Below are 22831 nucleotides of genomic sequence, written 5' to 3' on the forward strand. Positions count from 1 at the left end.
TGTGAAAACTACTACATTCTTGTAACCCACCTGCTTCCCTTCTGATTTCCTTAACGTGTGCCATAGTTTAATTCCTGGTTACTTTATCGGTTTCCTTTCCTCTACACATGTGCCTAACAATGGAGTCTCCCATTCCTGTCCTATAATAATCTGGAAAAAATAAGGTTTCTATTGGTGAGGGAATTACTGCAGTGGTTGAGTTCCCTTCTTTCCGTGTTCCTTATTTCATTTCTTCATACTTCCAAAATGTGTTACACTTTTCTGAAATATTTAATACTTTTTTCTTTGACAGTAATGTAATTTTGTTCTTCTTCATTCAGTCATCTACAATGAACTTGGACCACTAATGTTTCTCTTCATGCTATTGTTTCATTACAGTGGGTACAAAATTGGTTGACTGCAACCTACTGTATTTTCTTTTAGTATTTGTTTTCAAGTGTATTTTACCTACTGCATATTTTTGCAGGCTGCAGGTGAAACATGCCTACAGTTGTTTAAGCCATGTCTGAAAACTCTTGGAGAATTACGAGATTCAGAACAGTTTTCATATAGAAAGGAACTGGAATTTGCTGTGGGAAAAGCTGTCCGTGTTATGGGCCCAGAAGCTGTACTCTCCCTCATTCCTCTCCAGGTAATTTAGATTTTTAAAAACAACATATTAGCAAATATTTTGGGTGTATGAATCCCATCAAGTGTCCAGAAATATTTTATTTTACTTGATTATCCTGATCTGGATTTCTTTGCTCAGATTACAGGTCAAGAAACAAATTTTGAATTCAGGCGAAGTTGGATGTTACCTGTGCTGAAGGACAACATTCAAAGAGCACCACTAAAATTCTTTGTGGATTACTTCTTACCACTTGCTGTTGTATGCAGGTAAAAGATCAGTGTTTTTATGTTTTGCATGGACTGTGACAAAGAAAGTGTAGAAGTGTGAAAAACGTTTAAATGAGAGGGAGTGCTGTGTGTGTTGGTTGATTCAGTCATTTGACTAATTGACTTCTGTGATGAGTCTCTTCCACTTGATTCTGTCATGTGCAGTATATTTAGCCACTTCATAGCTCCGTAACTGTAAATTCTTAGGAAGCACTATACACGGAAATAAATTTGTAAACAACACAGAAGTAAAATCTATATATATAAAATAAGAGTTTTGTCTGTACATTGCTCAGAATTTTAAAAGAATGGTATTCCTGTATCGATCATTTCCACAGTAACAAGGAAATAATCTTTTTACTTTTCTGTAATTTCTGTCTGTCTGTCTGTCTGTCTATCTGTCTGTATGCGCATTATGAGAAAACAGCTCAAGGTAATGAAAATCTGTATGTAACATCGCAGAATTAGCCACTACAATCTTAGGCTATAAATCATTTTATTCACGCTGAGTGAAATGGTTGTTTAGGGGAAGGCCTAAAATTTGGTTTACAACTATTTTTTTGTTATTAGTGGTCCTATCGATAAATACTACATAACTAGAATAACATATATAGAATTTAGTTTCCGATCATTTATGTCTTACACATTTTTACAGTAGCGGCTATGATAACAGAGATATTCATGAATTTATATTTTTGTTGCTAAGTTCATATCAGAAACGAGAAAATGGGTAAACAGAATTTGGTGAAAATTGGTATATAGAGTCAGGGAATAAGAAACTATAGTCTAAGCTATAAACAATTTTATTCACCTTCAATGAAATGGTAGTTTAGGGGAAGATGCCTAAAATTTTATTTTTAAATTTGTCTGGCTCCATGGCTAAGTGGTTAGCATGCTGGCCTTTGGTCACAGGGGTCCCGGGTTCGATTACCGCCAGACTCTGGAATTTTAACTGTAATTGGTTAATTTTGCTGGCAGATGGGCTTGGTGTATGTGTCGTCTTCATCATCATTTCATCCTTTTCATGACGCCCAGGTCGCCTATGTGCATCAAATCGAAAGACCTGCATCTGATGATAAAGATGTAGATTTCCATAGGGAACCTGAAATATTTGTTCCGAATGAGTAAATTTGTACCAATATAGTTTGTCTGTTAATGGACAACTTAGCACACTGGGGCGAAACTCTGGCAACCAAGAATGATTTAGCTGGAAAATTTATAATGTCCAATAACAGGTTAACTATATTGGTATTAGACCTGCATCTGGCGAACCAAACTTGTCCTCGACACTCCTGGCACTCGAAGCTTTACGCCATTTCATTTCATTAACGTACCGACTATGATAAGAGTGGTATTTCAGGGTCTAAAGAAAACTAAATGTGAAGGCCATCGAGAGCTCATAAAATTGATCAACAATAACATTACATTGACCATTGTTTGTTGTGATATTCTTTGTCTCTTATGCTGCCACTCATCTCCGATAGATGGGATTACTGCTGCGTACAGAGTATAACTTTCTTCTTTAGCATGCCAATGCTCTGGTTCATATATTTTCTGATACTGCTGGTACGTAATACACTGGTTCATCATAGTATTCCAGTTATTCAATTCCTACTCTGAGACGCTGATTGGAATGAGCAGCGTCCACACTTAACGGAATAATAGCAGAGGAGTGTTCATGGCTTACGGCTGTCTGCAGCCTGGTCATTCCACATTTGGAACTATGGACTGTTAGATCGGCAGCATAGTACTGTTCGTTAAAAGTGAGAAAATGTGTGGTTTTTCATTTGATCGAGTATTTCTTTAATACCAATATAAATGGTCCGTTATTGGACATTATAAATTTTCCAGCTAACTCATTCCTGGTTGGCAGAGTTTCGCCCCCGTGTGCTAAGTTGGGCTCATCAGTTGGTGCTTAGCAATCCCACCAAGACGCATGGCTAGTGCATACCGTGGAGGCCACTGCGGGATAAATATTTCAGTTTCCCTATGGGATTCAACATCTATATTATATTTCTTTAATCACGACATTCCTACTGGCGTCATTGTAATGACCTTGATTTCAGTTGGGAAAACAACTAAGACAGTCTTTCTGAGGATGTAAAAAGGAGGTGGAGAGTGAGAGTCTGCCATGATAATGAAAAATCCCCAACTTGATCGTGACTGATGGTAGGCAAGAGGGCCTACCATTACAGTGAAAATTCCCTAACCCAGTCTTCACATAAGAAAATACATTTGGTGGCTTCTCCGTTGCGTTTCTAGGGTAACGTTAAGAGCTATGCAATTTAATAGTCTTACAATGTGTACACTACATAACCTAGAATTCTGTATACAGTGTAGAATTTCCGTAGTGAAGCACGAGTACATAGGCTAATTAATTATAAATTACAGAATACAACACATACACTATTCAACAACAGTCTATCCAGATCTGTCTCTGGTGACATGTCGTGTGCACTATTGCTTTTAGTGTGGACTAGAACAAGACACTGTCTCAGTCCTATCCTTCAATGAAGATATCAGCATACATTGCATCATAAGTTATGACCATTCTTTGCACCAATAAACTACAAAATCACATACGGCAACACTTTTGTTTATAATGATATTACAGTAATTGTCATCAGTTCCTATTTTCCTGCAATGGCCCGGCAGGAGCAGATATGGTTCCTCTCCATTTTCTCCTCTCATTTCACCGCTCTCCATCCGACACTGTATACCAGTCCAGATTCAGCTGTCTAATAATTGTTTGGATCAAGTCCATCCATCACAGTTTTGGTTGTACTCGACTTCTCTTCCTTTTCATTTGCCATTCCATAGTCTGTTTTGACATTCTTCTGTCACTCGTCCTTTTAATGTGTCCAAACCGACTAAGCCTTTTCTCTATTTTATCTCTTTACTTTTCCACTTTATTTTCCTATTTCCTCATTCCTCACTTTGTCTCATTTTGTTTTTGCTCCATTCTTCTCATGAATTTCATTTCTGCCGCCTGTGTTCTGCTCTCCTCTTTTTGTCTTTGACCGGATTTCTGCCCTATTCATTTTTATGGTTATGTAATATGTTTTATACATGGTTTCTTTACCTATCATTCATACTTCTTAATCCTGTAATAGATTTTGTACCCTGTGATAAAAACTCCCTCCTTGCATCCTTTTGCTGTTCTCAGCATCCATTCTTGCAGTCTTGCATTCTTCATTAGTTCATTGGCGATTGATGGTGGTGGTTATTGTTTTAAGCGAAAGTACAACAAGGCAACCATCCTTCATTAGTTCACTTCCAAAGTACTAGAATGTCTCCAATTCCAGATCTGTGCCTCCATTTTAAACATTTTTCTTTCTTTCTTTCTTTCTTTCTTTCTTTCTTTCTTTGTATCATAACCAGTGTCATGATCTTTTTAACACTGATCTTCATTCCACATTCTGTCCATTTCCATGGCTGAATGATTAGCTGGCCTTTGTTCCAAGGGGTCTTGGGTTAGATTCCTGGCCGGGTTGGGGATTTAACCTTAATTGGTGAATTCCTCTGGCTCGGGGACTGGTTGTGTGTGCCATCTTCAACATGAGAATTCATCAAAGGCAGGGCCTTATCGTCACAGACACACAGGTTGCCTATAGATGTCAGCTCAAAAGACCTCCACTACATCCTCTGTTTTTGTGTGAGAAAGTTTGAGTTGCATTTTCTTGCAAGATTTTCAACTAAAGTTCTGTGGTATTAATCATGGCTGTATTTTAATTTTCTTTTATTATGGAAACATTAATTTGCAGTCAGTTTTGTTTATTTATTTCAGGAAACGGTCTTTAAACTTAGGAAAGGACAATCAAATAGCAGCTCACAGCTATGATCTTTTACAGTCGCAAATATGGGCATTGCTTCCAAGCTTCTGCAACAATCCTCCAGATGTGAAGGAGAACTTCAAGGTCAGTATTCTTGATCAGGGCGACTGAGGTACCCCTACTGAATCAAAGGCGATCAATCACCCTAGGTAGCTAAAATCAACTATAGAGGAGGCCTGTGTGCCTCGCCTTATATCTCCACCCCCAGGTTCCCACGAGACCCGAGAACAAAATTGGAACACCTGGAAAATATCTCTATCCCGGTGGTCACATGGGAATTTCTGTTACTCTTCTGTAACTTGGGGTCCTATGTTTTCATAGTTATTCTGCATACTTGTATTTTGTGTGTAATAAGCATACAAGAATTGCTGATTTTTTAACCTTCCTCCAAAGTCTTGTTCTTCAGGTGTTTTTGTATTTCTATTTCAGTTATAGCTAAGTTTTCCTCCAAAACATACTACAACATTTCTTTTGATAAAACGAAGATTTTTGCTCCTGCTCCCCAGAATCTTAAATAAAGAATCCAAGAGGCTATTGAAATACATACACTTCTGTAATAATCTTCACCTCTGGGGCAAGGAGTAACTAAATCCTTGATCAGAGATGGTGTGCACAAATAAAAGAAGATTGCAAACTACCTATCATCACAGCCAATGGACTTGTATCCAGGTGTCTGCACATATATATATAAATACACAACATTAAATATTTTATGTCTTCAAGTTACTGGAAAAAAAAATAAATCATAAGACAATGGTGACATTGTGTTTATCCTTACGTGTATGTTCCTATCCTCTTTCCCTGCTGTCTCCATTTGTTTTTTCTACTACAGAATATGAAATCATGTATATATAACATTTGTTTTCTTTTGTTTTATGTAGGGTATTGCCAAGGTACTAGGAACAGCTATCGGTGAATATAAAGATTTACGCTTGTCTGCTATGGCGTCTTTACGAAAGTTAATCTCACGAAATAAGGAAATGAACAACCAAGAAAATCTTAATGAGTTGAAGAGATTTGCCAAGAATTACTTGCCAATACTTTTCAATTTATACACTACAAAACCAGTTGGAACTGACGAGGAGGGACATCGACTAGCTGCTTTTGAAACAATAAAAGTCAGTGATACAAAGTATATGTTTTTTCCAATCTAATTTGTTTGCTGAGATTTCAGACCATGACTTTGCTAACTTAAATTATGATCGGTTTCAGGTATATCTGACTCTAGCAAGTCCTGAGTTATGTGCAGAGCTGTTTGTCAAAGCAAGTGAAAAATTGAATTCCCCAGATATTGAACCATTTTTGAAGGAGAGTGTATTGGACTTATTACGAGCTTTGTTACCATACCAGGACAGCTCACATTTGGCTACATTGTTCAATCAGTGCCAAACTGCTTTAACTAACCCAAAGAATCATCATGAGCAGAAGAAAGCTTACAGGTATTATAATAACCTGTGAATTTTATAGTATCTTTAAGTTTTATGGTGTATACTCTGCTGTTAAAAAGAAAGTAATATATCACTGCAGATCTAGTCAAGTAGCGCAATCTGACCAATCTTTTATAAGAATACTGTATCAGAAACTTGAACCAATCAACAGCTGTCTGTTGTCACAATTTTGTAGTTTTTGTGTTATCACAGAGTGTTTCCCAGCTGGTACCACCCAACATCCTATTGGTTAGTGCTGTCTTAGCTTGTGGCTCACTATCACAAATTATTGTAACTCCATAATTTGTGTTCGTTTTTGTAAATTAGGAATATTTTAGTGGCTGGACTTATATTTTTAGATTTGTGTAGTTTAATTCTCAAGCTTCAGTTGATAAAAATATTTAAAATTTATTCGCTGTTAGACCTCATACTTTGTATTGTTTAATAATACCTAACTATATCTCTATGAGAGTAGCAACATCGATCTATCGGGAGCTCTGGGAGATTGACTAGGTCTTTGGATTGTTTTGATTGTGCATAATTCAGTCAGTACAGTGGAACCTCGATTCTTCATTTTTCGAGGGACCATGAAAATAAAACGTACAACACGGGAAAATGGAAAATCCGGGAATGAATGAAAACCATCTACAATTTGGCTAAACACCACAAAAATGCAACATGTAGGCTATAATTATAATCTTACAAATCCCCTAAACCAAACCAAACTATAGCCCCTATGGGACTTTGCCTGCCAAGCGACCGCTGCTCAGCCCGAAGGCCTGCAGATTACGAGGTGACGCATGGTCAGTGTGACGAATCCTCTCGGCCGATATTCCTGGCTCTCTAGATTGGGGTCGCCATCTCACCATTAGATAGATCCTAAAGGTAATCACGTAGGCTGAATGAACCTGGAATCAGACTTATATCCAGGTAAAACTGCCTGACCTGGTCGGAATCGAACCCGGGCCCTCTGGATGAGAGGCAGGCATGTTAGATCGCGAAACCGCATTAATTACCGGTAAGCGAGTTCAAAATCTCGATAATTTACATTCAATTTTACAGGGGAATCTTCGTCAGTTTCCCGTGAAAACTTCTTTCAGTTCAGCAACTTTGATTAGCCAAACTCTTTGAAAAATCTAATAACGCCAAGCCAAACGACAATCGACCGCAAGTAGTTTTTAATTCTCTTATCTAATAAAATAAGCACATTAGATACAAAAGCGCCCAACATGATGGCGAAATCCCTTCCTTTCTTAATCTTTCATTGTAATTTTGTCTCCGATATACTGTTCGTTGTCAGTTTCTGGAAATCTTGTACCGCCGCCGCGTACGTTAGGCCTACATCGACTTTTAAAGGTTATGTTGAACTCGAAAACATGGTTTCTATGTAAGTATCGATTCTAAAAAGTTCTCGAATGCATTATATTCAATTCTGCCAGTCATTAACCCAATCAAATTGGAAATATAAAAGAAATATCATAAAAACTTCAGAAATTACGGTTATTCATGACCTTGAGATCATCTGGAAAGCGCGCTCGCTGCACATGTCAGTACGAGTTGGAAATGATACAAACCATTTAAATGTAACGTGCGCAAATAAAACGACTGTGGTTTTTGGTATTTTAACACAAAAACGTAAAATTCCCAGTCTTACATTAGGATCTAAACAGTAATAGGCAATCCCAAGACCTCCCATGGCTTTCTTTTTTAATGTGAGGTGCAACATCTGTTCTGGTCTTGCTAACATAATTCTGTACGGTAATATTACAATACGGTACTAAATTTGTGTTAAGAAGGAGCAGTTTCGATTCCTGCCTGAAAGCCCAGTTACTCTACAGTGCCCTAAGGGAAGTACCGAAAATCTGTTCGGCAATGCACTAAAATTTTTTTTTTAAAAACATATAAAAGCCATGGGAGGTTTTGGAATTGCCTATTGTTGTTTTGGTCCTAATATAAGACTGGGAATTTCACGTTTTTGTGTTAAAATGTTATAAAAACCGCAGTTGTTTCATTTGCGCATGTTACGTTTAAAAACTCTGTATCATTTTACACTCGTAGGCTACCGATTTGTACAGCAAGCTAAGGTCGCGAATAACCATAATTTCGGAAGTGTTAATGCTATTTTTCTCTTTCCAGTTTGATTTTGATTAGTGACGGGACGGGCAGAATTGAATATACAGTCGAACCTGCCCTAACGGACACCCTTATTCAGCGGACACCTCCCTATACGGACAATTTTCCTCGGAACCAATTTTATTTTACATAAGACAAGTGTTAAATTGGCTTCATATAAGCGGACACCTCGAACTCCGGACATCGCCATTTGTCCTGTCCACTTGACTTAAGCGGGCACTATACACATTGCAGGACAACTTATTACGCCGGACCACATTTTGTCCTTTCTTTTAAAACCATTCTTCAAACGTAAGGAAATCCCTTTTTAATGTTTGTACTATTTTGAGTGCAAGGGGAGAGAAGGTACATTGGAATGCAGTTCTACCTAGTGGTGTATAGGCCTATTCCAAGAATTCTAATTGCCCAGAAATGCTGCCAGAGACTGTTGACTCACAAGTTGCCTGGGGATTTTCTTCCCTTCTTGCATCATTCTATTCATAACTCGGATTGTCGCTGATAAGGTCGAGCTCAGGTAGTCAACTTGAGAAGGAAAGCACAGTACAGGCGCTAATTAGTGAGACAGAAATACCGTATCATTTCATTGTCTGTTAAACATGAGTAACAATAGATTACTTCACGAAGCTGTAATGTTTGTAAATGATGTAAAATCACTTATAATAACTCTCTATGAAATACTAACACAGAAATGACTTAGAATAATAAAAAGAAAGATATGTATGCTTATATTTCAGGTTCGATTATTTTTACAAACTTGTTTTAGCGGACACCTCTCGTAACGGACAATTTTCCTCGGAACCGACGGTGTCCGCAGAAAGGAGGTTCGACTGTAGTACATTCAAGAACTTGAGAATCGATACTTACATTCGAAACTATATTCTCGAGTTCAACATAATCTTTAAAAGTCGATGCAGGCCTAATTTACATGGCACAAGACTTTCATAAACGGACTACGAACAGTATACCGCTGACCAAATCACAATGGAAGATTAAAAAAAGGGGTTTTGCCATCATGTTGGGCACTTTTGTATTTAATGTGCTTTATTTTATTAGATTAGAGAATTAAAAACTACTTGTGATCCATTGTCATTTGACTTGGCGTTACGGTTATTAGAATTTTTGAAGAGTTTGGCTAATCAAAGTTGCTGAACTGAAAGAAGTTTTCAGAGGAAACTGATGAAGTTTCCCCGGTAAAACTAAACATAAAGGTTCGAGATTTTTAAGTCGTGTACCAGTAATTAATGTTTGAAGCCGTCCCCTTGGTCTAATTTACCTGCCTCTCACCCGGAGGGCCTGGGTTTGATTCCCAGCCAGGTCAGGGATTTTTACCTGGATATGAGGGCTGGTTTCAGGTCACTCATTCTACGATTGTATTTAATTGAGGAGCTATTTAATATTGAGATGGCGACCCCGGTGTAGAGAGCCAGGAATAACGGCCGAGAGGATTAGTCACACTGACTATGTGTCACAACGTAATCTGCAGGCCTTCGGACTGAGCAGCAGTCGATGGTTGGCGAAGGCCCATTGGGGCTGTAGTTTGGTTTGGTTTAGGGGTGTTTGTAAGATTATAAGTACACATATTTCATTTTTGTGAGGTATAGCCAAATTGTTGATGGTTCATTCGTTCCCGGATTTTCCATTTTCATGTGTTGTACGGTTTTTTCTGTGGTCCCTCCAAAAACGGAGAATCGAGGTTCCACTGTATTAAATTTAACTTGAAGCTTGAATTCTTACATGTTTTACGTAATTGTTTAGTGTTCATTGGCTGCTGGAATCTGGGTAGATTTGTAGATACTGTGGCATTATAATATAAGGGACATTATTATAATTCAAGGGTGGGTGGGTAAAGAGAGTTAAGTCAACAACTGTTAGTTTTGAGAAAACACGATTTTTATGTTTGAACACTTTTGCAAGATCATGGCACAAACCATCAACACTGCCATTACGTACTTACGTGAGCCTGGTCCTAGTCCAAACATATTACGACTATTAAATGGCACTATATAACTTAATTTGGATTATATTATTACTTAAAGTAAGAGAAAATGATTTTCACTGACTTATATCACTTAACACATTATTTATTTTACACATAAATCCCTTTACACCAGTGGCATGAATGTGATCTAAATTAAAACATTATCTGAATATGTTGATATAACTCAGAATGTGTCACTAAATAATAAGTATTCACTTAAATAATAATAAAGGGCTATTTAGTTAGACATCACTGTCATCGTCATCAGAGTTCATTGTATCGGGCAGGATATTGCGTACTTGAGTGCTGGTTTTCAAATCCCTGTATAAGTTATGAAACACGGGTGAAATGTAGGGAAGGAGAGACAAAAGATCTTTCTTCTTTTCCACTGAGATTGGCTGTGGTCCATTATAGCTTAGAAGTGGGCGCAAAACTTGATTTGCCCCTCCCCGCCTTCTGAAACTGACTACTTTAAAGTCGGCACCAAGGTCAAGAGTTGATTTGTACATGACCATTCCTGGATTGCTTTTCCCGTAACGCAACCATTTGATATCCCTCCAGTTCAGCTTTTCTCCACTGACATTAATCTTCCGTAGTTGGAGAGGCCCTTTCAACATAGATGAATAGCTCCTAAAATCATTCCAAGCCATTTCAGTCACTCGGAACGGTTTGCTTTTTCCGGTCTGCCGAACCAGCATTACCCAGTCATGTGGATGTTCAATGGGTCCTTGGAATTTCTTCTTCTTCTTTTCCATTTGGCTGTGGTCGCCATCACACTCCATGCATGTGTGACCTGGAAGAAGAAATTTGTGATCAATAGTTTCTAGGTTGGGTGAATCTTGAAGTACAGTCATGCACATCACAGACATGTGGCCGTTTTCATTTTGGCAGCTACATGTGCGAGTACATGCTTAGATGCTTAACTGATGATTCTATACTTGTTAAGAACTTGTACGTACATGAAGCCACATCATTAGCACCTCTCCCAGCGATGCTCTCATTCCACATAAAGCAATGCGCTTGATCTTTGTCACAGTCGTGGACAGTCAAACTGAAGGTCCACAACTGGCGCTTGTAAAATGCCAAGGAAATTCGAACCACTGGTGTAGGAAGACACTGCTGCATATCAAAGGTGATCGTTTTTTTATGAGGATCATCTCTTGACATCTCTTTATCTTTAGATTTAGCTATGTATGCCTGATCAGCTTGTAGATGATGGTCTTCAATCTGTGCCTGGATTTCTTGCTTGTGTTCGCCACTGAGTTGTAAAGAAAGTCTGTCGCATGTCTGACATGTATCAGCCTGGGGGTTCTTGATAGTTAATTTTAATTCATGAAAGAATGATTCGTAAATCCGACGGCTAACTGGACTTTGTGAACACTGCTTCTTATACTCATCGTGTAACTGACGCATGGTCAGATGAGATGGCAAATATCTACGTTGAGAATCTCTCCTTGTATAATGGCTCTCATAGCTGGAAATGGAATGTAGGTGTTGGCGTGCTTCTCCTCTTTTCCTCTTTGATCTAGCCGGGGAATGCCAGCAATGGAACAACGCTTCTTTCTAACAACTGTGTCAATAAATCGGTTTGTTTCACATAATGTCTTACGAAAACAAGTTTTACAAATAGGCTTCCTTTGACCATTGACATCCAAATGATACTGCACCGTTATTTGCCTGAAAGGCTTTCCTGTCTTACCCTAGCCGATTTCTTAATTTCTATTTCAATCAAACTAGCTATGTTCGCAAGGCGACGATTATAACAACTGAGGCCCCAATAATCCTTAAAAATTGCCTCCCTGTCACCATATGTAAATGTCTCAGAACACTTCCTTTCTGCACTTCTGTAGAGGCTCCAATTTTCTCGCACGCACACGCTTTCCCTTACTTGTTACATATTCCAGTCCTAGATTCCTGGCAGTTTTTCTTTCCTGTCTCACTTTTCTCGTTTCGCCTTTAACACCACGGATCCGATGTACGCCCCTGTTTTTCCGGGAACGGTTACTTTGTTTTGTTTTTTTTGTTATTATCAACATTTAGTTCCTGACCATGTGCTTTGTCGCTCACTTCGCTATCTACCCCTTTCTTACTCTCAGTCGCAATTTGCACTAATGTTTCACTGCCTTCCTTTTCACTACTTTGTTTCAAAACATCCGCAAGGCTGTCCTCGATTACATTTTCGTCAGTCAGGTCTGTTTCTTGAGTCACTTTCGAACCAATGCTCGGGGAAGGATGGGTCCCATTGGTAGTTTTCAACTTCTTTCTTGGTACCAACTGAGGAATTTCGCTCCCATCAGAATCTGAGCTCTGCTGTATGTCAGGAAAATAATGTGGATCATCAGTGCTGTCATCTGAAGTCAATAAGTCTTTAAGATCATCCGGCAAGGACGGAGCTTCGCTTGAATCTGAGAAAGAAAGAAGTTGTATTAATACACGATACATGGTCTCCAAATAATACACGTTATACAAACATATAAGTCGCAAGATATCCCTTACCTGAGTCTGCTTGCAGGCCCTGTTCATACACCAGTGCGACCATTCGCTGTCCTCTTGAAGGGTACATTACTTTAATGAATTACCACCGATTATTAATTCAATCACAAAGCGAACGATTCTAAGAGTACTGTAGTATCGCGTAGAATGAACAAGTTGGGACAAAAAGAGGCATGTCTCTTCCCGCCCACTGCTATCAACACAGTTTCCAATAATATATAGAGAGGTAAGTTGACATAACCCACTGTTCCCACCCAACATTTCACAATTTATGATCTACCCCAAATTACGCAGAGTCCTACCCAGCGTTCTATGCAAGATACGACTTGACTCTCTATACCCACGCGTAGAGATCATTTTTCTGCAGGGGGCATACGAAGTAACTCAATTTTCATAATTTCTTGACTTGACTCTCTTTATCCACCCACCCATGAATTATTACCAACTATGACAGTTTGTATGTGAGAATTTATTCTCACAATTTAAAATGTATCATTTAACAATGCACCATGAACTGCAAGACAGCTATTGGCTGTAATTAATCTATTGATGTACCTCTAAAAGCTTGATTGGACTAAATTGGAATATAACTGGGCAATCACTTCACCATTGGACTTTTAATTATACATTATTGTCTATGAACTTGCAGTTGGTTAACTCTGCCCCTCGATCTGCAACTGTTAGTGTGGTGCACTCTAGCGTCAGTTGTATGAACCAGTGAGACGCTCGGTGAATCTCTGATTGAGAAGATGTGTGGCGTAATGGCTCCATCAGCAATGGCCTATATCTGGCCCAGCGTGGTGTTCGAACCACCCTAATGTGTTTTTCCAGTGTTTTAGGGAAGTTTATTTACTTCTATGAATTTATTGGTGGGTGGTAATATTCTAAATTTCATATTTAAGGTGTGGTGTGACTATTCTACTTTCATCTCCTGTGCACGCTTGTTGCCAAGGCATTATTGGATTTCTTAACAGTAAGTCATGTGAAGGATTTTCCTTATACATCACCATCATCTTGTTTGGTAAGTCAAATTCTGCATAAAGTGTTTATTCGTCTGTGGGTTTTCAAGTTCACCGCTATGATGTAGATTCCTTAATTGGGCTAAACAAAATGTCAGACTGGTGCGAAATATTATTGGTGTAATTCACTTGGAAGTGAACTTCAAACTTCGTAAGACTTCAAGATTTAAATAATTTGCTGTCGGAAAAAATTTACTTGCCAAATTCTATATCGTCAAAATTTAATTGAGACTCTGCTTTTGTTGATATGACAGTATGCTGGCATTATTATAGGTGCTCAATTCCTGTGTGTTGATATTATTGTGGCAGTTTAAAAATTAATTTAAGGTACAAATATTGTTTAATAATCTTCCTGGCAATTTAAAATTTAATGTATTTGATTTCACAAAATTGTTAATGGTCTATTGGTGTGGCTGGCCACCATCAGTTGTGTCAATGATGTTTAAGCGACATTACTTCCTAATAGTTGGTGTGAAGATGTAATAATTGGATTTGTAATTTTATACCGAAGTGTGCTTTTAATTTGATAAATTTGATTTGCAATTTGTCTTGTTTAGATTTTTCTTAATTTTAATAATATTATTTATTTTCTGAGATTATTTCCATTTCGTAGCTTTCCTTTCTTAACTTTGTCGCCGTTCACTGCATTATTGTGGGATGTTTACTTTGGCTTGCTGATAAGATAACGGCGTCTTATTATATTGTGTATTGTTGCCATCGGTCATGGTGGTGGTGATTACTGAATGTTGTGACCTGCATCTTTTGTTTATGTAATATGCTTGTGTCGGTGTATTTAATGTGTTGAACTTTGTCATGGTAATGCATTTAACTTGTTTCAATGCATTTTTATATTTTATTTCTGGTCTCCTGGTTTAATTTTTTTTCTTTTAATATATTATTATTATTATTATATTTTATTATACATTCTTCTCTTCATCGCGTAAATATGTAATTTGCTTTCTTTGTGTGAGCGCCTTGCTTTGTGGAGAGCTATAAAAGTATCTTTCCGAAGAATATAGCATTCTCGATCAAACCATGGTCTTGCTTTTCTCGTCCTGTCCTCAATCTTTACCATTCCCATTCATATTACCTTTTCTGTCTCCTGGCTTGCCTCATTTATGTTGCCTTTGGTTATGTCATTTTGAATAATTTCCAATGTTGGAGCAATTTCCTGGAAGGCTGTTAGATTGGTTACTCTTTTGTATTTAGTCTTCACCTGTTGGCTCTTCGGTTCAAAGTGTTTCACTTTTACAGTTATCTTGTTAGGTAGATGTTTTGTGATAGGGATCGTTGGTGAATCATCTATTACTTGGAGAGATTTCATGGTAATTTTATGGTTTACGAAGACAAGATCTATGATACTGTGTCCGTTGTGACAGATGTACGTTGGTTCCGTTGGCTTGTTTACTAGCACGAGTCCTTCAGATTCTAGGTATTCTTTCACCAATTGTGTTTTCTGATTTGGCACGTCTATGCGACAGTTTAGATCACCTGCTACGATGAGAGGTTTATTCTTTCCTACAATGTTTACTGCTTCTTTTAGTGAGTCTCTTATGATGTCTTCTTGGGTATCTGGCTGAAAGTATGCACATATCAATGATGTAAACGTGGTTTTGACCAGCAAAAGGTGCAGTGTTCTGTATATAGTTCTCATTGGAGTTAGTTCCGGTTTTACGAAGCAAGATATTCCTCCACTGGGTCGTCCTTTTGCCCCTGCAGTGCCAGACTGTGTCTTGTGTAGTATCCTTGTATTGATAATGGATCTGTTAAGAACGTCTCTACTGGTATTACTATGTCCGTGTCTGTAATATTTAAGGCATTTGATTTAGGGCGCTTCTTAGTCCCTGTACGTTCCATAACATAACATTAAGCTTATGGGGTCGTCTAAGGCGTCGTTTGGGCTATTCTTGGAGTATCGCTCCTGTGTCCCTGTTATATTGGGCAATGTCGTCAAACCTTCTACATTCCCTGTTAAGAGCTTTATTGTATCACACTCATCCTTTGCGCTATGCTCTACTTCTTTCCCATCTCCATTTCCGAAAAATATAACGTCTTACTATGATACCCTTTGGCCAAGCGTTGGATTTTTCTATCAACTCTTTTTTGTTAAAAGGGATACCAATTTTAAAATTCAGCTTTTTTATAATTTTCTTGTCACCAACCTTTCAAATTATTTTTATTTACATTAAATTTTTGGTCCTTAACTATGAAGGTGAGTTGTGTTACCGTATTTTCTCGTGTAATTAACACACTTTTTTGATGAATAGTACAGGCGAAAACTTTGGATGCATAAATTGTTCAAGGAATTCAGATATTTAAAAATTATTTACGGATCATTTATATTTAAAATGGTATATCGAATACAATATAAACCCAGTTGGTTCAACTCATTTGCGGTTATCGTCGTTTGGCATAAAATTCCGGCCTGAGAATTTTCTGAAAAGTCAAATATGTTACATCAGGTAAGTTGGCCACATGGGTTTGAAGTACCAACACTGGAAAATAATATTTTTTTTTTGCTAGGGGTTACGTCGCACCGACACAGATAGGTCTTATGGTGACGATGGGATAGGAAAGGCCTAGGAGTTGGAAGGAAGCGGCCGTGGCCTTAATTAAGGTACAGCCCCAGCATTTGCCTGGTGTGAAAATGGGAAACCACGAAAAACCATCTTCAGGGCTGCCGATAGTGGGATTCGAACCTACTATCTCCCGGATGCAAGCTCACAGCCGCGCGCCTCTACGCGCACGGCCAACTCGCCCGGTGAAAATATTCTTCCCATTACGAGCTGACAATAAGACCTGAAGTGAAATAAACATGAACTCATAAAAGTACAATTCATGCAATGTCATAATAATGACATACCGGCAAAAAAAAAAAAATCCAACACGAGAATGGCCGCGCATCGAAGGAGGGACCCTGCTAGATTGTCCCAAACCACTCGTATCCAATCTGGTACGAGTGATGTGTCCATCCACCCTTTTTCTTGTAGGCATTGTATTTCGTTTTAGAACAACATAAGGTACAAGCTTTCTGCCATCAGATTTTACAGCAAGCATTGCAGTGAATCGTTTTTTGCTTCTGGTAGCGCGTATGATAACACTCGATGTCCCTTTCTTATCGATTGTTTGACTTTATGGCATATGGAAACTGATAGGCGTCTGACCTGCGGTTCCTATTTGGGAGATCAAATATTCCTTCACTTACGCTTCTCAGTCACAAAGCGATGAAAATGAATTGCATTTTGGTTGAAATTATTCAGTATTTTTTGGCATAATGTTGTTCTTCATCGAAGAAAAAGCCCATTTCTCTTCACAAAACTATTCATCCAGCCGCAGTTAACTTTCAAATCTGAGACACTGATTTCATGTGCAGTGGCTATTTCTTGTCCCTTAAAATACAGCATTTTGTGAGAAATGGCATATCCAACGTTGCGTAACGAAATCATATATTTAAGCAGTTCCTCCTCTACTTGCATAAACTTGTCGCCTTTTGGTCCGTGAAATGCTTTGCGGGACCTGTTGGTCGCTTCAAGTGCACTTCTCTGTTACCGCAGTAGCGCACATTGCATTCGGACACTGAATACTTACGGCTCGCTCCCCTATTCCGATATGTTTCCAGCGTAACTGATCACAGCAAGTTTATATGATGCAGTGTTATTCTAATAATTGCTCACTGTGGACTAACAAACAATTTTGAGATCACAGAAAATGCATGTCCCATACCCAAAACACATGTGAAATATGTTTGTACCAGACTGGAATAGAGCATCACTAATCACTTCTGTGCTGGTTCTCTCACTGAACTAGTGCAGTGATATTTCCTACCGGCTAATAACAGCACGTTGCTCAGTGTTTGGAATGCCTGGTTTTGCAATAGGAAGGCTGTTACTTGAGTAGCTGACATCTTTATTTTGAAATGCACCCGGAGCTGCGTGATGGATGTTCGAGGAAGTGGGTGCGTCAAATACATGAACATTTCTTTATCTTCACTTTGGACTCAAAAATATTGGGATGCGTAAATTATGCAAGAAAATACGTTATTTTAATTGGAGTGTTCTATCCCTTCTTTGTCCTAGAATCAACCCTCTCCTGGTGGTTCTTTTGTATTCGGTTTGCCCAGATTCCATCATTTCCCAGTCCTGTTCCCTTGTGTTTTGGTCGAGGCCTACCCTAAGTTGTTGGCGTAATTTCGCGCTGGGTTGGTCTCTAGTCTTTCTTGTGGCAGTGCTGGCAATTGACACTGTGTTTGTCATGTTGTGCCGTCACTTGTTTCATTGTCCTTCTGTTCGATTGTCCGTACGCCACAATACTTCAACAGCTTTTATGTGATGTTCATATTGGCTGCAAAGATAAAACATAATTTTGTACCTTGTATATTTTCTGTAACATTTGAATTTTGGTGAGAGTTTTATTCTTTATTTTTTTCACAGGTTGCTTGAAGAACTTTGTAGTAGTGACTCAGAAGGCTGCCAGGCTTTTGTTACTGGTAATCTCCCCACTCTGCAACAGTTATTATTGAAGTCGCTCTCCAAGTCTGCTCCTTCAAGTAAAGGGGTAAGCATCTTTATTTGTTATGGGGAATTACAAAACTGTTATTATAAGAGATTATTTTATGTGATAAATTAAATTCTTGAATGTCACTTTCTTTTAGATGGTATATAATTGCCATCAACCTGGCATTATTCTGTGTAAAATCAAATTTATTAATGAATAGGTCACAATTTGTTGTAGGCAATTTGTACTGTTAAAGTGGTGGTGGTTGTGATTGCCTACCGGAAGAGGTTGTCCAATAAGAATGAATGTATTGGAAAAAGAAAGGGAAGGACCAAAAAGAATGTGAAAATGAAAGACACTCTAGGCCTTGCAAACCTAGTATCATCGGGGTTGGGAGAGAACAAGAGTTGACGAAGTGATGTCTAATAGGGAAGTTAAAAGTGAGGAGTCTGATGCAAGGAAGTGAAATCAATGCTAGACTCAGCTAGGGGTCCTGATGTTGCCACTCTGTGCTTACAAGTTCTTCTTTTAGTTGCCTCTTATAGCTGGCGGGGGGTATTATGGATGTATTTTACACTGCCCCCGTACCATTAGAGTGTATGACAAATTTGACCTCTTAAATTACATTAGGCTCTCTGAGAGTTCTCAATTTTATTTTCAAGTTAGAAATCATTGGATGATAAAATACCCAAGAAAGCAAAATTGACCATGTTTCATACCTACTTCAATCTAGTTCTCACCTATGGATTAGAAACATGTACCGTACAAAACAAGGCTAATAGTAAAATCCAGTCAACAGAAATTCATCAGAACAATGAACTGAAAGACCAGGAAAAACGAATGAATCAAACAACATGGAGGCTGGCATCAAAATACCTGTTACTGAGCTTTTTGAAAGACTCGGGCTACAATGGTTTGGACATGTTATGAGGATGGACAGAACGAGAACAGTAAGGAATTACAGTAGAAGTCTGTTATAGCGAGTACGGCATATAACGAGAACTCCGTTATAGCGACGACATTTTTCTGTCCCTTCAAAATTCCTATATTAAACTGTGTATCGTCCTTCGGTTACAGCGAGAACCCTATCACTGGTGCATCCGTTATTAAGAGCGATTAAAGCGCGCGCGATTTTTTCCGTTGCCGATATTTATGCACCCCAGCGACGATTTTGCATGCGATCGATTATCTTCGGCATCGTTTCCTCGCTATGTGCACTAGAGATTTCTCTCGTCGACATTCAAAGGCGATGTCGGAGTCGATTAGTAATATCCGTCGACAGTTGTTCCGTAAAGAATATTCGAAATGAAAGAGAACATATTTTCGTAATAAATGCGTAAATAACGTGTCCGATAACGGTTGTTAACTCGTTAAAATTAAGGCTGACTAAACCACCGCTTAATTTTGAGGCTAAATCTGCAATTAAGTAAGAATGGGATACACCTTGAGATATGGCAGAGTGCGTAATTCCCTACTGGCGCTTGAAGTGTGTACTCATCATACGTATAGTACGGTTAAGTTAGGATACGTGACGCTGTTTGAATAAGAAAACCGAAATGTTTGCAGCAAAATGCTGTCGATCATCTTCGGTATGGTATAGTTTTCTCATTTTGTGAATTTGCGAGCTCTCTCGTTGACATTCAAAGGCGATGTTGGAGTTTATTAGTAGTACCCATTGACTGCTGTTCTCTAAAGAAAATTCGAAATGAAAGAGGAAAACACATTTTCGTAATAAGTGCGTAAATAACGTGGCCGATAGCAGTTGTTAACTCGTTAAAAATAAAGACTGAAGTAAACGATATCTTAATTTTAATGTTATATACGGAAATCAAGTAAGAATGTGATACACCTCAAGATATGGCAGAGTACATCACTGATTTCAGAGGATATTTCATATCTTCTCGCATCTAGTTACGGTTATTTACATGTCAATTTTTCGCGAGGAGGTTATTTCTCTACATGGGTTTCAAATACGTTTTCATAATAGGCTACATACATGGTTAGGTTAGGTGACACTGTTTGTAGAAGAAACCTGAGGTGTTTGCCACAGATATCTCTGGAGAGATACCATATTTCTCCCAACCCAAGACTTTTTTCTCAGAATCTCATGCGAAAACTCAAGGGTTGTTGCATTCACGGCCTAACACCAGTGGCAACTACCGCGGTAACCACGCTGCTTCTTTTCACACGCGCACTCAACTCATTGACAATAAACGACCGTCTCTTTACTACACATCGCTAGTTGGGGCTGTAATTTAATTAAGGCAATGGCTGCTACCTTCCCAATCTTAGCCTTTTCCTATCCTTGCATCGACGAAAACATTCAGTGTGTTGGAGTGGCCGTAAACCACTAGCAAAGAAAATAGTGTCGTTCTGCTATGTAGGTGTGGATTTGAAAGATTCTTTGCTCCTAGACCAAGGAAAGTTATTGGCTGGGAGTTTGTTATTGAAACCTGAACAGGAGTTCGTAAACATTAATCAGTTTCTGTGGCCTATTTTTTAAATACCCTCTGCAAAACGAAAATACCACATTTGTTGTTACCAAGCACTGACAAAATTATAAGAAGTGCTGTGAAGGAAATTCTGCAGTTACCAGCCAATATCCCTATTTTATTTCTCCCTCAGTATGAAGGCCGAGTGGGAAGCCAGTTTGCAGCATAAAAATGTTTGTAATATTCTTTGTCCAGCTTTAAATGAGCACATTAATTTTATTCACTTTCTAGCACAAGAAAAATGATCATATGTTGCAATTTGGGCTTGCAGAGGATTCAGTTTCATTAAAAAAGAAAATGTTCATGAACATCAGAGGAGCAGCGAGTATCAGAAATGGCGCTCTTTAAAAACTCATGGGCTCAGTGATTCACTTTTTAGCACAAGAAAAATGGTCATGTGTTGCAATTTGGGCTTGCAGAGGATTCAGTTTCATTAAAAAAGAAAATGTTCATGAACATCAGAGGAGCAGCGAGTATCAGAAATGGCGCTCTTTAAAAACTCATGGGCTCAGTGCTGCTTTGTTTAGAGAATATCCTCCAACCAACAGATGGCTTATGACTAAAATGGGACACACTCTGAGTGGAGAGACGCTCTCGAAATGTAGTGCAGTGTTGCTCCAGTAAGAGCTCTTCATGGGCGAAGCCAAGTGAGGAAACCGAAACCCTTGCCCATATCTTTGGCTTTTGTCATCACAGAGAGCTTAAAGAAATGACAGATACCATCACATATGGAAGATAATTGCTAAAGCACTCATTAAGGACAACTAGGAGTTTCACGAGGAGATTCACTGCGTGGCTGAAGGTGGAAGTTCTCGCCGAATAGACATCATTGCGCTGGACAGGACACAGGGTTGAGGTATTATAATTGACCCCACTATATGCTTCGAGGAGAGTCTGGATCAGCTGGCAGCTGTTGACTGGGAGACAAAGGAAATATACGAGCCAACAATAAACTACTTCCGCCAAGCATATAACATTTAAGAATTGCACATGTTTTGGCGGATGATTGGAAGCCATGGGAATTTTTCAATTTCTTCGGATCCAGCTGCAGATTTGCTGGCATCCCACACTCTGTGCTCTGAAGTGGTCAGTCCAGATACTGAGGAATCACCTGTAGAGATGCAAGAGTTAATACATAGCTTGTAAGTCTTGTGTAATTATCTCTTTCCTGGTAACATATTGCTTCCAGTTTTCCCTTCTTGTGTATTTTAAGTATAGCTTGAGTGCTTAAATGATAATATATATCAATGCACAGTACTTTGTCCTAATTGGCAACCTAAACTGTTTGGGAAGTTAAGTAAATATGTATCTTGTCATGTGTGCTCTTCAGTAATTATCTATTGCTTTGTTAATGCTTCTTGGTTATTAATATCAGAAATATTGTCTTTCTAATTTGTATTGTGTTTTATTTCTTTCAGCCCAGGTTACGATGTCTTATACATATACTTCGACGGCTACAGCATTGTGATATGAGTTTACTGCAACAGATTGTACCTGAGGCTGTAATCTGTTGTAAGGATATCAATGAAAGATGTCGAACTGCTGCTTATAGTCTGCTCATTCAGATTGGAGAAGGAATGCAGGTATGGATTTGATTTTGGAGCACTCAAGTATAATTCAGATCCTTGAAAAAGGAAAGTCAGATGACTAAAGGTTTGTTGAATTAAGTGTGGATGGTACGAGGGCTATGCCAAAAGTTTTTAGCAGAGTGTGAGAAATTTGTTTTTTTTTAAAACAAAAGTTATAACTTTGCATTGCAATGGCCTCTTCATCTGACAAAAACCACTACCCACACATTTTTTCCTTGGTCTTAGGGAGCAGAAAGAAGTTACATGGAGCCAGGTCAGGTGAATAGGGGGGGATGAGGTAACACTCGCACTTTTTCTTTTTCCAAAAAATCTATTATTCTGGCAGCCCTGTGCACAGATGCGTTGTCGTGATGCAACAAAAGGTGCCCACTCTTGGCCTTGTGTTGTGATTTCCATGTGTCGAGGACTTTGGGAAGATAGTCATTCACGTACCCTTCAGCATTGACTGTACGATATGTGTCCAAGTTCACAGAGGTGAGATGGCCCATTTTTGTATT

General features: G+C 38.6%; 1 protein-coding gene across 1 annotated transcript in view; it reads left to right on the plus strand.

Annotated features, from left to right (window-relative positions):
* The window catches only part of LOC136877378 (RRP12-like protein), a 129465-nt gene that overhangs the window by 82965 nt on the left and 23669 nt on the right, over positions 1-22831 (plus strand). Inside the window, exons 9-15 of the mRNA XM_067151364.2 lie at positions 467-631; positions 749-876; positions 4664-4793; positions 5591-5827; positions 5922-6148; positions 18190-18313; positions 22164-22328. Coding sequence (XP_067007465.2) covers positions 467-631; positions 749-876; positions 4664-4793; positions 5591-5827; positions 5922-6148; positions 18190-18313; positions 22164-22328 — 1176 coding nt within the window. The remainder of the gene's footprint in view (positions 1-466; positions 632-748; positions 877-4663; positions 4794-5590; positions 5828-5921; positions 6149-18189; positions 18314-22163; positions 22329-22831) is intronic.

This window comes from Anabrus simplex, chromosome 7 (genome assembly GCF_040414725.1).
Source record: "Anabrus simplex isolate iqAnaSimp1 chromosome 7, ASM4041472v1, whole genome shotgun sequence".
Taxonomy (NCBI): domain Eukaryota; kingdom Metazoa; phylum Arthropoda; class Insecta; order Orthoptera; family Tettigoniidae; genus Anabrus; species Anabrus simplex.